Genomic DNA, 15,703 nt, shown 5'->3' with positions numbered 1-15,703 from the left:
AACTGTTCTCAAAGTGGCTTCCACATCGCCAGCTGAACATAAGTCATCAAGTTTTTAAACTTCCCACAACACATCACTGAAATTAGTCATTTTCCAATTAATAATTTTCCAACAGTTTTTTTATTTGCCACATAAAGATGCAAAAATGCAAGTAGAAAGATAGATGCAAGGCAATATTCAATTAAGTTATAGTTCACATCAGTTCAGAATAGAACAGTTTAATTTAGGCTTTTAATTCAAACAATAATGAACCAAGGAGTAGGAGGGAGTGATTAAAAAACCTCGTCAGCTGTAATTATAAACCCAAATTAACAGCCATACAGGCATCTTCACCCTTCCCACATAGTACCAGACTCTACATCCTACTGCTCTACTTCTCACCTTCCCACCTGGCTGCCAGCATTGAGGCCATGCTCTCCCTTCCCATTGATTGTAGTTTGTTCTCTACTCCTCTCTGCATTGCTCCCTGTCCTGGTTTCAGCTGGGGATTAAACCACGACACTCCCTAACAAGAGCCTAATGTAACCCAGCACTACAGCTTCTCAGCAGCCTGTAGGCTGGGATTCAGACAGATTCGGTGGTAGAGACAACATTCTGCAGCAAAGAATGTTCATGCCATACCTGTGATGCTTTGTCATGCTCCTGCCATTCTAAGGAGAAAAAGTGCCCAGCAACTAGAGAGTACCTGATAATTGATTTTCTGAAACTAACAGCTAAAAGCTAATTATCAGCTGAAAACCTCCTTCCAAATCTGGGCCTCTTGGGAGGGGAAGGAATGTGACAGTTTGTCCAGCACCTACTGATTTGTGTCTGACACTAGATACAAAACTGCCAATGTTCCTTTTCAGCTTAAGAAAACAGTCCACAACAGTTTGGAGGTGCTTAGTGCAAAATAGAATAGCTAAGTAAATTAATCAAATGCACATGTTGTTCCTTACCAAACACGCGTTAGACATCTTGTACCTGATAATACTCATGAGCTTTTGAAGCTATACTGATGAACTGGGACTTAGTTTACTTACATTAGTATATTGAATCAAAACATTGTTTTCATCTTCTGGTTTAAAATCTGTCTTCTTTTGCTCTGCAGCCAAGATGTGCTTCATCTGTCCAATCATACAATTCAGTGTCCTTTAAAGTTACAAACACAGACTGGGTTTTGAAGGGAACGTTTTAATTTCCTTGATTTTTATGTTTACATATACTAATATGATTCTATACAAAAGTAAGTAGCATAAAGCAATGAGGAAAATCCCCCACTACCTAACATTTGAGTAATCTACAGAAGATACACTAAAAGCAAACATTTATCTTAAGAAGCAAGCAGTGCTAGGACATGTCAAAGGAAGTACTTCATGTAACAGACATGCACACACACATATGCACTCTTCTGAAGTTGCAAGGCAATTCTGTGGAGAAGATACAATTGATTTTATGTAAGCAGTTAGGAAAAGGAGAATCAGCCAAAAAAACCCCCAACAACCCTAAAAACTCTTTCCTCCAAGTTCAGTGTCTTGGAGCACAGCACACAGCATGCTGGCCAGCTGGTTTTAAAGGGGACACATTAATTGTAAGGTAATCCATTCAAATCCATTCAGAGAAATTGGATAGCATTCTTTGAGAATGAGGGAATCAGAAAGCTGAAGGAAGTATTCCAAAGAGTTTAGTAGAATTAGATTACATTGCATATTATCACATTGCATCAGAAAACACTTGGAAAATAAAGGGGAGCGGGAAAGGAAAAACCTCTTCCTTTGCCAGAGCTTGGTATTTCTCTGTTCTCAGAAATCTAATAGAGTTTTAACAGTGTCATTTACTTCTCCCTTACAGGATTTATCTTTTCAGAACATTATTTAAGGTCAAGGCCCTGGTTTACTTTAAGTCCAAACCAAAGGTCAAACAGCATAGCAGCCGAGAGAGGCTGCATACCTCTCTCAGTGCCTACCTTTGCCAGGAACCTCCCTCTGCATCTCCTTTTTTTTTTCCTCCACTTTTCTTCACCCCCCTCACTCCTCCAAACTGCCTGAAGAAAACAGTCAAGGCCATTACGGGCCTTGAAGGATACAAGTTGGGGTGAAGGGGCGAAGAAAATATGTATCCAAAGAGGGAATAAACTCCATTTTTTCTATACATAGAGCTCAGACTTGCATTTCAGGTGTAATTCATTCAACAATCACATACCGATAGAAATTTAAAGAAATTGTATCTTGCATTCTCAATTTCCATTTTCAATAAATACTCCCAGAAGGCTGTTTACACAGAATACATACTGAAATAAAACCAGTTGAACTAATTTTGTTTGGCTAATACATCACTTTTTCAGAGGTAGACAATTGCTATGAAAGGCATTCAAGAAGCTGCTATTGGACTTTTTCAGATTGGATAATGTTGAAACCATCAAGTTTAAAAAATAGAAGCAAATTTGTAAAACTTGATCATTCCTTTAAGCAAGACAATCAATTCTCAACAGCATCAGCGGCACCACAAAACAGCATGTAAGCAGGCACACAGACACATTTTACATGTAACATTCAACTAAAAACTAACGTCTCTCTTCTAAGTGCCAAAGCACAAATTTTTTTGAAGTCTCCAACCACGTACCGTTTTCCAACAGGGACTTGTTCTCCTAAGTCTTACTTTCACTTTTAAGAGATTAATTATTTTTCACAAACAGTTACAAACTATTCTAATGCTGATGACCAACCTGTATTTGTCTAGATCTAAGCTTATGGCCTCAATGGTTCAAGTATTTCAAGCTTTCTGTTTAAACCTCTAAGGTCACTTCCAGCAGAAGCAGCTAAAATCTCAGTTGCTACTTACACATCCCCTACCTCCACCTTTCTTTTTGCACCTACAGAAAACACAGATGCAAATAACATATCAAATCTCTTCCTCCTCTCTCTGCAGAAAATACCCAGTAGGACACAAATGCAATGCCTGTTTTTCCTATATAGTGCTGTTCTCATCCCTCTCCAGTATGGTGTGATCCTTCCAAAAACCTCAGTAATAATTTCCACAGTAGCCCTCGTTACCCACAGGATGGCTTATTTCCATTACTGGAGAGAGAAAACAGGCACAGAAAGCTTAGGTAACATGGTTTTGGTTGACTAATGCCACCTTGAAATATGGGAACACTACATGCTTCCAGGACCAAAGTAGGGCATCACACAATAGCTCCATTTCCTAATATTAAGCATGTTAGTTTGTTATTTTCCTCTGCTGCGAAACAGTTATGATTTTAATTTACAATTTTTATAGCTATCCCCTCATTTTTATTGGGGGGGGGGGGGGGGGGGGGGAGATTAAATAAGTCACTCACAACCTCAAAGCAAGTCAATGTCAGAACCAAAATTATTCCAGGTCTACAGACTTCTATGACTAGGTCTAATCCATAGCACTGCACAGATTCAAGCAAATCATCTAACCTATTTTTGTCAAACTTTGCTCCTAATGGAAATCCTGCAAGTCTTTAACCTATTTCAATCATCATTCCTCCCTCCTTTGAAGTAGAAAAAAGTAGTTTGAGACAATAAGGTAAAACTGAATTATTGCACTCTTTCAACATAACCAAAATCCTTTAAAGTCCTTCCAGAAGTACTTCCAGGTCAGAAATCTGCCATGGAAAATACGACCCTCTAAACAAACAAAATCTAAATTTCCTACGCACAATAATGCATACTTATGGAATTTTAAAAAATCAATTTTGTGTTCAGAAATAATTCACCCTTAAAAGGAAAGCTAACGTACATCACAAAGGAGTTTTACAAGAAGTAATGATTAACAGAAAGCTTAAATCGCTACTTGCCTATCAATGCCCATATCCAGCTTCACTTCCATTTGTTCTATGATATCCTTTTTCTTCTGAAGGCATTCAGATAATTTAGGAGAAGAACTGCAACAATATAGAGGGTTGAGTGTGTGACAGTGTTAAAATATCAGAACAAATTTGTCTGATGGGTCTGCTACTTACAACAGGATTTTGTGAAGATTTCCCATCCCGTCAGAAAGGACTAGTTTAGATGGAGTTAGCTGGCTTCAGAACAACAAATCAACAGCCTGAACAGCCATCTGACCCTGAGCAGGATTTGCTGAGTGCTGACGGGCAGTACTGTAACACACTTCAGGCAGCATTGTGCCTACTGAGCAATGCCTCTCAGCTGCTGCCAGCCCCCGGCAGGCCAGCGAGCAAACCCAGCCTTGCATGCACACTAATTCACAGCACATCAGCGCGCTCTACCTCGAGCGTATCCAACCCGTGGCTCCCAACAACATGCAGCTTTCATGTACTTCACGTGTGGCTCCCAAGCCATGGCCAGCTGCTCCCTCTGCAGAGCCTGTGAGGTACCCCCAGGAGTCTCAGCAGCCCTGATATCGCCAGCTCACCCCAAGGCGCAGCCACAAACCCCCTCCAGTCCTGGCCTGTAATGCAGCAGTGAAGTCTCTAAAGAGCAACTTGTCTCTCCTTCCTATCAATACTCTTGGAGCTCCCTCTCTCCCATTAGTTCTCCCAGGAACCAGTTGGTTTAATTTCCCTTCTTCCCCCTCCCATTACAGTATTTTATCTTCCCACAACATCAAGCTGAACCACTCCAAGAACAAACTCCTCTTAATAGAAATGAGGATTGAAGAAAATTGCTTTCTTTACTGAAAATGACCATTCACGAGGGAAATGTTCATCAAAATAAAGGTACCTGATCAATGGCATCAGATGATCATTGAACTGCTTGTCAAATAAATGGAAAATAGTATTGGCCTGGTGGACAACATCCAAGAAATAAAGATTTGCATTCTTTGAATCAGAAGAGGGAATGCCTAAAGCAAAGAAGGTTTCATTAGGATTGTAACGATATGCAGTTCTTGTAATTAGCATGATGATTTTTTTAAATATGCAGAATTTTTCCATGAATGCTTAAATCACAGGCTTAGAGTTTAAAAAATTTACCATGGTGCCATATATAGAATACTTCTTATAGCTATATCAGGTAATAACCATGAGCACAGAAATATCTTGCTTTTAAAATTTCTAAGGCAAAATGGAACAGCCAATGTAAAAAATTCTTCAGAACACGAGTTTTATGCTTTCATGTAGGAAAGATAGGTTCTCACTGTCAAGACTTTAACTTCTTTAATACAAGCAATTTTTTTATTTACTGCCACTCTTTAAAATGGACAGGTATACAAACAAACACGGAATTCTTATAAAACATAATACACTAAGCCTTAATATAAAAATATTCTCCTGCTATGGCACAGAGAACAATTAGAAGATGTAGGGAGTGCTGATGTCCCAATTTCTGTGACACAAATGTTTTTGAAGACAGTAGCATGTTTCCATCTGCGCATCAATTCCCCAAATGGAAGTTACACTTTAGAAGACATTAAATGCTGACTCCCAAATGCACAAAACAAATTTCATTTAACCAATGCACTCCGAACAAGGCAAATCAATAAGGCACAGCAAGGACCTGCAAAGATCATCTGCACAAAAAGGCCAATGAGATGAAATGCTCAGAAAATACTACACTCACCAGCAAGGCCTGTTTCTAATGCATAATCGATGTGTTCAGTACATAAGAACTCTACAAGCATAGAAAAAATTCTGAAAGCATTCTTCGGTAAGTCAGATGGATCAGAGAGCTTTAAAGAAGAAGAAAAAAATTATCCTAAAGGTCAGTTCTACATATATTTGAAAGTTTATCCGATATTGCGTAGGAGATAAGCTTAAAATGTAACAAGTATTCCAGAATAATTAGAATTTTATTCTAAATGAAAAGTATCCATACAGAGAACTATTCAGGAACAGCCTTTAGTATCAATAAACCCTTCAGTGTTAACAAGTAAACTGAAGCTAGCACGCAACAGGATGCTACAAAAAGCAAAAGTATATACCTTTTCTAATAATAATAGTAATAATAAAGGAAGTTATTAATTAATAGTCCTTAAAACACAATTGTCCAGATATAATCTCAGGAATTACCTAAACTGCATACCACTGGATGCTGGGAAAATGTATACAGAGAAGATGACTCTATCCACACCCTGCCTTTTTTCTCTTTTACTAAGCTTCTGCCACCGGCCACAAAGACAGGACACTGGGTTAGATGGACCTTCAGTTTCACCCAGTGCAGCTGTTCTTTTATCATTGCCACAGTACTGCAGAAAAAATAATACAGGCTGAACCTCAGCTACATTTACCACAGTTCAGCTGGAGTCAACAGAGCATGAAAATTTTTATTAAGTGAAGTAATGCCCACATATACACAGAGCATCTGTACCTTCATGAGCTGTAAGCAACATGGGATTTTGGACAGAAACCTGTCAGTAAATCCCTTTTCTAAAGAAAAACGCGACAGGGCTTTTGCACATAAGAAATACGGCTTTGGTTTTTAAGGAATTATGTGAAGACTTTATGAAGCTAGGAGTAGGAAAGATTACTATTGCAATTCAAGTTAATTTACATAACAACACGCCCAAAGATTTCTGCTATATTCCCCAAAAACCAAAACAAAAACCCCAACAACAAAACACCGTTACAGAGATTTCCAAACACCAAAAGGTTGCAATATACGGTTACATCCAGAATTACCAACTTATTTTTCCTAAAGCAGTCACAGTTGTGACAGATAGTGTATTTGCATGCATCTGTCATGTGATATAAATATTACAATTAGTTAGCCAAGGACACGTTTAACTTCTCTTTTGCATAGTGAGTCGCTCTGTCCACAAACAAAACCCTAGCAGCAGGTATGATAACAGAGAAGTCATACACCTGGAATTCTAAAAATCTCCTTATATGCCGAGATCCATTTAGCATTGGTTTCCACCCCGATACATACAATTGTTTTCAGACCAAGTATGAAAAATTCTGATCCCCACAAGGAAAGAGAAAAAAGAAAGAAAGAAAAAAAGTTGTACACAATTAGAAAAGGTTAGTTTAGTATCATGAATTTAACAAGTGTTTCTAGCAACTACCATATTGAGAAAAACAATGATCTACCTGCTTGTCTTGCAGTCACTGACTTTCACCACTAGGAAGGTGGTCATCCCAGTGTATACAGGTAACAGTGTTATATCTGTATTTTGTTATATCTTTGGCCCCTCTAAGATATTTAGAAGTTTTAATATTTTATATACTAAGATGTTAAGTTTTTCTGCACTAAGTTAATTTAGAACGTTAGAGGCATTAGAATTTGTTAGAAATCAGTGTAGTGAGCTAAAAAAATCCCTAGCATTTAAGTTTGCAATTAAATTTCAAGGGTTTTCATTTACACTAAAGTATCAGACAAACAGTAATTGACAGGCAGTAAAACCAGCGATTTAATCAGAAGGAAAACACTTTTTTTGTTAGACTAAAGCAATTAAAGAACAGTAGAGAGTTACCAAGGTAAACCATGTTAAAGATTATTCCTCTCAGCATTTTATTGGAGATATTCTCTAATGCTAGAGGAAATGGCACTTCACACAGAAAAACAACTGTTGAACTATTCTCTGTGTTTTTAAAGCAGGAAAAAAATTACACTAAAGGCTTCTCAAGTCTTGGGTCTAATTTAGTAAGAACAGCAATGCAGACAATAGGTTTAACCCTCCCCACTTCTTCCAAAAATAGACAGTATTATAAGCCACAAAGTACAACTAGATCCATATTTAAAATCAAACCCTTAGCCTCCACCATGACCCTGATTCAGTGAAGAACACAAAAGAGATTTAATTTGTTTAATAACATCCTTCCTTTCTTCCTATCACACTTCAGCTGAAAATTGAACCTCATGATTTAATTTCACACACAAAATTATATCGCTAATGGAGATCACAGGAAGCAAACTTACCCTGTGACATCTTTCAAAAGCTTGTTTAGTTTCTTGCAAAAGGTTAACCACCACTTCTTGTGACAGAAAAGTTTCTCCATGTGTGTCAATACTTGGCCCCAATGGTAAGTTTGTACGTTGCCTTATTCTCTCTTTGAGGTCTTGAATACTAGAACAGAGATATACCAAAAGAAGATTTCACTGGATGGAAATTTTGAAGCTCAAATTCAACAATGATTTAGGATATTTTAGTTGTTAACTTAAAAAACAGAACCCAAGACACAGTTTAGGATATGCAAGCATTAAGACAGTCTTGCAAGCTTAAAAAAAATTGCCAGTAAACGCAAAACTACCACCTCTGATCCCATGGTCAACTGTGTTCAACCATGGCGTGTTCACACCATGGGACCAGCTATTCCCCATTGTGGAATAAGAGTAATTTCAATTGAATCCTATGGCACTTATGCCCTGCAGACAAAGTTTAGCCTTCATACATTCTGTCACATTGTACTTTAAAAACACTAATGAGAGCTTTCTGTCTCATCCACACCCACAAATACTCTCATCCTTATCCACTACCTCAGCAGTCCTGATTTAGTCAAGCATGCTCCAACACATTTCCATGCATAAAACAACCCATAAAGTCAGTCACTACAATCAATTTAATTTTCCCCAAGAAAATTAAATTTTCATCTTTGTTTTTTAATTCATTTAATTCCTTTGCTGCTGCTGTTCTCTCCAAATCACTTTTCATTCCTGACATACTGAACCCAGTAGCTCTTTGAAAGGTGCAGTAGTCTTATCACCTCTGCTTCACACAAGTTTTAATTCTTCTTTCCCACTTCTCACTACTCCTTTATTAGAGTTTCTCTACCCTGAGGATAATGAAGTCTTGTTTTACCTTTCTCTAAGTCCATTGCATCTTCTGGGCTCATTAAGAGCTTTCTCACTGACATTGCTATGGTCTTTTCCCCTTCCTAGGTCTTGGGAGGGGACCACAAGACCTGGGCAGGTGAAAAAAAATGTATGCTTTTAGATACACACATATACATGCTTTAGGTACCTTAATTTTGCTTCAGTCCTTTTGTGGATCTGGATCCTAAGTTGAAACATAGGTTTAACTGGTATTTTTCATTTCCCATGAGCGTATAAATACCATGCATCACCTTTCACATGTACTGAGAGCAATACACTTTTTAGCAGAAGTTAACATAAAGTGATAGCAAATTATAAAAAGTTGTAGGTCATTTTAGAAGCCTGCTCTTTTGCAGTTCATCACTGTACATCTGACATGGCAAATACTATGCTTCTCCCCTTACCACCTCCCTTCCATTTTAGAAGTACGAAACTTCACAGAAGAAACTTACCCTCCAGTGCCAATGGACCTCTTCTGATGGTTTTTGGAATCATAATAGCGTTGCAGAATCATAGCACTCCTACTTTTCAAATAACCAATTTCCACCTCAATGTAATTCTCCAAGTAGGAAATGAAAATGGATTTGATAAGCTTAGACAAGAAAGTCTGCTTATCAGTACCCAAGTTAAATTCCATCAATTTGCTTGACAGATTAGTAGTTCTTTATGCAAAAGAAAAAGAAGGGGAGAGGAGGAAAAGGTTGAATTTGTATGAATTACAGCATTACATGTTTGTAAAGTACACAGCACAACGGAATCCTGATTGTGATTAAGACTTCTAGCAGCTCTACACTTAAGTAAAGAATTTCTCATAATTAATGTTTTTACACACAGTACAATTGCAATCAAGTAAGTCGCCAGTGAGATGCAGAGAAGTGGCTTTTGCACAGTTTTAAAATTACTCTCAAAGATCACTATACTAAATACTTCCCATTAAAAATAATAATACCAATTTTAAATTCTTTAGGAAAGCAATCATTGTAAAGGTTAACGGCCATAAAAAATTTTCAATTTTTATGAGAAATTTACATTTTTGTCTTCTCTTCCTACATCTTGATAATAAATCAATCTATTACAAGAGAATATCTACAACAATAATTTCATCACCAATATATAAAAATACCTTGTATATAGATCATAGAGATTCTTAAGATACTGTTCCGCGTCCGATTTTCTGTGTTCTTCTAGCTGATCCTTCACATAACTCTGTAAAATTTGGGTACATCAGTTAGAAGATTAACTAACAACCACAGGTCCTTCTCACTACTTGCTAGATTATATGTAGTTTACTGTAAAGTGTATATCTTAGTTAAGGTAATTCATATATTCTTTGTTTTTAAATCTGTAATTTACAGATCCTGCATTATCTACAGATAGAGTTAAATGCATCTTTTAGAAGAAAATTATTTAATAATACAAAGCAGTAGTGTGTGAAGCAAAGACAAAAGACAGATTGCTTTGAAAATACGCTTGACCAACAAACACAAAATCCGCTCTTCTTAAGAATCAAAAGCACCAGAGGCCTAGGGGCATTTCTGCAGTTGACAGTAAGCAAAAGAGATGCTTACATATTTGTTTATCATAATACATACACAAAGCAGATACAAGCTTAGAGCCTTCTTGTCATTGAATATTTGGACAAAAATATTATTCACCATAAAATACTAAGTCAAAACTGACACACAAATTTGGGGTTGAAACACAGGCTCAATCTCTATAGTATAAGGACAATAACATCTACAGAGAAATTGCTTTTTGCAACAAATAGTCATGTTGTTGATGTTACACACTTAAATGAGTGTATTTGCAGGATGGTAAACTTAATATTTTCAACTATTCCAGACTTCCACATACATATTGCATTAGCTGCGAGACAGTATTCACAATGTAAGTTATTTTTGCTTATTCAATGCTAACCTCACACATGAAACCCAATTCCAAGAATTAACAGATTAAAGATACTTATTAAATGTTAAACTTCTCTTCCTGACATATTCTTGGTAGGGGGCATACAGAAGGAATCAAATATGCGTATGACATCTTGTAAATTAGCTAATGAACACACTGATTCTCTTATAATTTTACATATTGAATTTGAGTATTTTCAGTTGCACTGTATTCAGAGTACAAGCTGCTTTATTTGACATAGGCTTGATTATCTGTCTGAATTATCACAGAGCAATCAGCTATGATTCTACATCCTTATACAAGATTACAAATATTGTAAATTCTCATTAGTTGTTATTACTAGATAGAATATTTTTGGATTAAAAGCTTCCTCAATGAACTTCAGCGTGTTAAAAATTGAAATACCTGAAGTTTAACTTCAAAGATATTTTGAATTAGTTTGGCTAGCACAGTCTCCGGATTGCTAAAGACTTCTCCGACTTGCTTATTCACTCGCTGGCAGAGAATGGCTGCATCTTCAAAGACGTCATTCCTCAGGAATGCACCCTAGGGTTTTAGAAGCACATTTCATAATATATTTACAACCACTTATATGACTAAATAAATCAACACCCAAAGAGATACATGTAAAACAAAATGCATTACCTCTTGACACTGTTTTATGTACACATCAACGCAATGGGAATAGCCCTATGGAAGGAGCAAAACAACTCAGTGTTAAAGGAGGTTCTCCATGCTTTCAGTATAGAATGAAATCAAGGAAATACAACCCCCGTGAAAAAGTTATTGCAAAAAAAATAGATTCACCAAAAGCGTAGACTCTTTCAAACCCATTTTTGTCACAAACCTAAGGTAACATCACTTATCACCCACTCTACATGGATATACACCACAGGTTTCAATACTCTTTCTCAAGCATGAAAGTCAGTTCACACACATACAAGAAAATATTATCTCAGAATGGGCTCTACTGACACTGCCTCCAATCCCCCATCATCTGCCTCTTTTATTCCCCTGCATTTGGTTTCAGATGGAACATCTCAGTATTTTTAAAGTTACATGTGTTATCCAATACGGTGGTTGTGCCCATGCAGATATGCTAACTTAAAACAGGCACTTATTGTATCGTGGGTTGTTTTATGTATGCATTTAAATTAAACTCCTCAGTTTTTACCTTAAAATGAAGCAAAACTGCTGCTACTTCTCTCATTCTTGAGATTTCGCCTCTCCGCTGTGCACTGGTGAACTCCTGAATTAGCTGGCACTCTAAATCATGGTACTTACCTGGAGAGGGAAAGGGGATAACAACAAAAATCCATCAGGCTACATAATACAAGCACTGACAAAAACTGTAATACTGACAGTATTGCATACTTCTTTAATCACCTTTAACAATTCAAATATAGGAATATGGATTGAACTGCATAGATAACTTACTTGCTATCTTTGATTTTACTTCAGAAAACCTGTTAACAACAAAAATACCATGATTAAATTCAAATCCACATCACAAGAGAAATCACAGACATGCTAGATCACGAGTAACAGGCACTCTACTTAAAAATGAAAACATGTGTAACTTTTCTGTCATCTTTGTGTTATGCTTTATATCCATAAAAACCTACAAGCATCTAATTCAAATCTAGCATTAAGTCAGCACAGCAAAATTATCCCATTAAAAGTCTGTTAAGCAGTTTAGGATGTGTATGTAAAGATGATCCTACAACACGAGTTTGTGAACACAAATTTGAGAATAGAGGAGACAGAAATAAGCACACAATCCATCTCAAAAGCTAAATGAATCACTAAGTAAAGCACCAAAAAAGTAGACAAGGGAAGCATCAGAAAATTATAGCTATGCAAAGATTTTTTTTTTTCCTTTTTAAAGATGTTCAGATAGAATTTTACCTGTCAAAAGGCAGTTCCTGTGCAATCAAATGCAGTTTCTGAATAATATCAGCTGCCTCTTTAATCTGTTAAGAGTAAAACATGACAGAATTATTAAAGGAGGTCTGATTGTGGGCTATTCCTCTCCTCCCCCTCCACTGTCCAATTTTCATACATGTCATTCCTATAACTAAAGCTGGTTGAGTTGATATACCTGTGGAAGAGATCACCCCCTTTAAGTTCCTGTATGTACTTTTACGGTGCTTAAGGTTTTGGGGGGTTTTTAAACATAAAATTATATAGGTCAAAACATTATAAAAAGTCTTTTATTATATGTTAACATTGCACGTCTATGTAGGTGTCTAAGCTACCTGGACAAGTAACTCATCACCGCACTATGCCAACATAGCTGTACAGCTTGCAGACCAAAGATTCCTCAGAGCTGATTAGATCAGAATGTGGCTAAAGCAATCTCATGAAAATTTGCACACTTCCATTTGGGAATAAAATATATAGCTATAGCACAGAGCTGGCTGAACTGCAACATTATACTTTACATGGGATTAGGATAAAAGTCTTACTGAATCACACCCAAGTAGAAGAGATCTCTGTTGAACTTGGAAGTGAAATGGCTAGCAACCCTTTCAGACATGTCAGGAAAAGCACTGGGGAATTCTTTGCAATTGATGAAAATAGCCGTGTAGCTGTATCCAGAAAAGCCATGACAATGCTCGGTATGGAGAGGGGAGGAAGGGCAAAAAGGGGATCAAAGCAGAGCATAGTTGGAGTACCTCACATTCTCCCAAGGAAGGAGAAATGGAAGCTGTATTCGAAACTATAAACTCTGAGGTCCAAAGCAAAGATCAAGAAGAAAGTCAGTTAATCATGCATCTACAAAATAGAAGTAGTCACATGAATACAAAAGCTACCAAATAAAGTTAATGCAGCATGCAAATTTCTGCTCTGTCCTGGACAGCAAAACCTTTTATCATTTATTCTTCCATGATCAATCAGCACTGCAAGTGCACCTCAGTAGAGCTTAGTGACCGTTTCACTAGGCTGACTAAAACTATAAAAAACAGCAAGTTGAAAATGTGGGGAACACAGCTGGTTGCAACTGAAGTTCAGTGGATTTAAGCACACAGCGTTGACTGGCCCAAACCCGACACAGCTCTGGGATGGCTTTACAGGCTTTATTATGCTGTCTTGGTGATTGGAAAGCACCTTGAAGGGCGCGATGAAAGCTCTAGCTACTACATTCAGCAAAACCTTTATAAGTTGATACAACAGAGAACATGGAGAACGTACAGTTTATCTTGTTTTTCCTGTTAGTCATGTTCCAGGGAACTGGAGTGAGAGTAAAGGAAGTAATGAAATCCTATTCTCCCACCACTTAGACCAGGTTGGGATTAAAACTTTTCAAGAATAGAACAAGAGACACAGGTAAGAATACAGAGCACATCACGCTAGGTTGGTTGTTCAGCAAAAACAGGGGCTCTCATAAATTATATCCATTCTGCTTACTAAGAGCAGCTTATGTTTTGAACTGTCAGCTTACAATAGCCTCTTAAGTCAAAAGCAGCTACGCTCCTCAAATAAATCCAATGAAACAGCAGCTATTTCTATTAGCTTACAGCAACTTTAACACCTAACAATTGTGATCAATACTGATGTCATTAGAATAGTGTATATATTAGCAGTTATTCACCAATGTTACAAAAAAAACCCCAAATCACCCCACAAACACAACATTTTCTTTGTCTCCTCTTCACACAATAGCTGTTAACTAACTTAGATTTTATTGAATTCAGGGCCTTTTCTTATGCACAACAGAAGCCATGACAAATCAATTCTCCATGGCTTCTGCTTAAATCGAGACATATTTCATTTTTAATTGTATGAGGCTTCTGTAAACTATTAAACCAAAATAAATATAGATTCTATAAAATACAACTTAAAGGCTATAACATGTCTGGAAAAAAATCTGAAAAATCATGGACAAATAATGGCAAGAGAGAATATTAAAACAAAATACTTTTATGAACAAGTTAAAAGGTATAACGGAATAATGTTGAGTGCAGAACATAAATAGCGAAAAGGATGTAAGAATAATAGTAAACATTAAACACAGGACAATGCTATTGCATGATAAACAAGTGAGCTGTTAGATTGTTTTGATAGCTTAATTGTTTTAACTGGAGGGATCTCGTCACTTCAAGGCTCTTCAGCACAGGAGAGGGACTTGTTAGCTGGCAGTGCAAGGGAAATGATAAGGATTCAGAGGATGAAGACACTCAATACATAACACAGGACAAGCTAGCAAGCAAAAACCTTCACAGAGATGATAAGTTAGAAATTGCTCAGTACAGCTAGAAGAAAGTAATATGGGAAGCAACAACTTGAGTGTAGGGAAAAAAAAGGAATCCAACAGATTTTAAGAACTGACCTAGGAAATAACTGCATTATAATTCTTTTCTTGCCTCTCCTTTCACAGTATCCCCTGCCCTCAATGTCTCAAAGAAAAACCCACACTTGTGAGGGATGTGATAGTACAAAAAATTGTAACATACTCCAAAACACTATCTAAAACCCACATCAGTTCGAAGATCAGAAGACACTGACAAAGCTTTAAGGTTTTACATTTAAGAATATTTATTACTATCTCATACTTTAAAACTATTTTTAGTTCAAAGATGTATTAAGATGTGATAACACATGTCTAGGCAGGTTCTTTTATAAACACTACTTTACTTACTATTTAAACCAGGAGGCAAAAAAGTTACAGAACAGTACTAACCTACCTTGACTGAAATTAGTCTCAGTAAGATAACTTGTATCCAGAAAATCTTGTTCATGTTCCCACACACTTCCTCTGCAGACTGACACAAGACTTCTGGCCTTTACTACATTTGTCTTCCTCCAGATTTGCTGAATATCTTATTATTCTTCAGGGTATATAAAGATTAATTTGTTTACCAATTTCCAGGTTTACCCTATTTATCTACCAGTTTTTTCAGATCCTCCAACAGAAAGTATTATGAAACTTTAAGTTATAAGTAGAGTGAAAGTTGAATTCTATATGAGACTCTTCAGCAGGCATAATTCTTTTTAACTTATGCTTTGTTGTTTACCATGTTGCCATTAAATATTTCCTAAAATGCATGTTTTATTTCTACTTAGGGAGAAAA

At 36.8% G+C, this 15,703-nt stretch overlaps 1 protein-coding gene across 3 annotated transcripts in view; it reads right to left on the bottom strand.

Annotated features, from left to right (window-relative positions):
- EXOC5 (exocyst complex component 5) overlaps positions 1-15,703 on the bottom strand; it is a 29,122-nt gene that overhangs the window by 3,044 nt on the left and 10,375 nt on the right. The window contains exons 5-17 of one of the 3 annotated variants that reach the window (XM_052783537.1): positions 12,537-12,601; positions 12,066-12,094; positions 11,803-11,912; positions 11,274-11,318; positions 11,034-11,174; positions 9,844-9,926; positions 9,173-9,382; positions 8,869-8,904; positions 7,827-7,974; positions 5,529-5,637; positions 4,692-4,812; positions 3,806-3,892; positions 1,023-1,131 (exon numbers count right to left, since the gene is read on the bottom strand). In XM_052783537.1, the coding sequence (XP_052639497.1) occupies positions 1,023-1,131; positions 3,806-3,892; positions 4,692-4,812; positions 5,529-5,637; positions 7,827-7,974; positions 8,869-8,904; positions 9,173-9,382; positions 9,844-9,926; positions 11,034-11,174; positions 11,274-11,318; positions 11,803-11,912; positions 12,066-12,094; positions 12,537-12,601 (1,293 nt within the window). The remainder of the gene's footprint in view (positions 1-1,022; positions 1,132-3,805; positions 3,893-4,691; positions 4,813-5,528; positions 5,638-7,826; positions 7,975-8,868; positions 8,905-9,172; positions 9,383-9,843; positions 9,927-11,033; positions 11,175-11,273; positions 11,319-11,802; positions 11,913-12,065; positions 12,095-12,536; positions 12,602-15,703) is intronic. The other 2 variants (XM_052783539.1, XM_052783538.1) reach the window with 2 other exon arrangements.

The sequence above is a fragment of the Harpia harpyja genome, chromosome 3 (assembly GCF_026419915.1).
Source record: "Harpia harpyja isolate bHarHar1 chromosome 3, bHarHar1 primary haplotype, whole genome shotgun sequence".
NCBI classification, from domain to species: domain Eukaryota; kingdom Metazoa; phylum Chordata; class Aves; order Accipitriformes; family Accipitridae; genus Harpia; species Harpia harpyja.
Note: the sequence above shows the minus strand (reverse complement) of the source record. Positions and strands in the feature narration are given on the sequence as shown.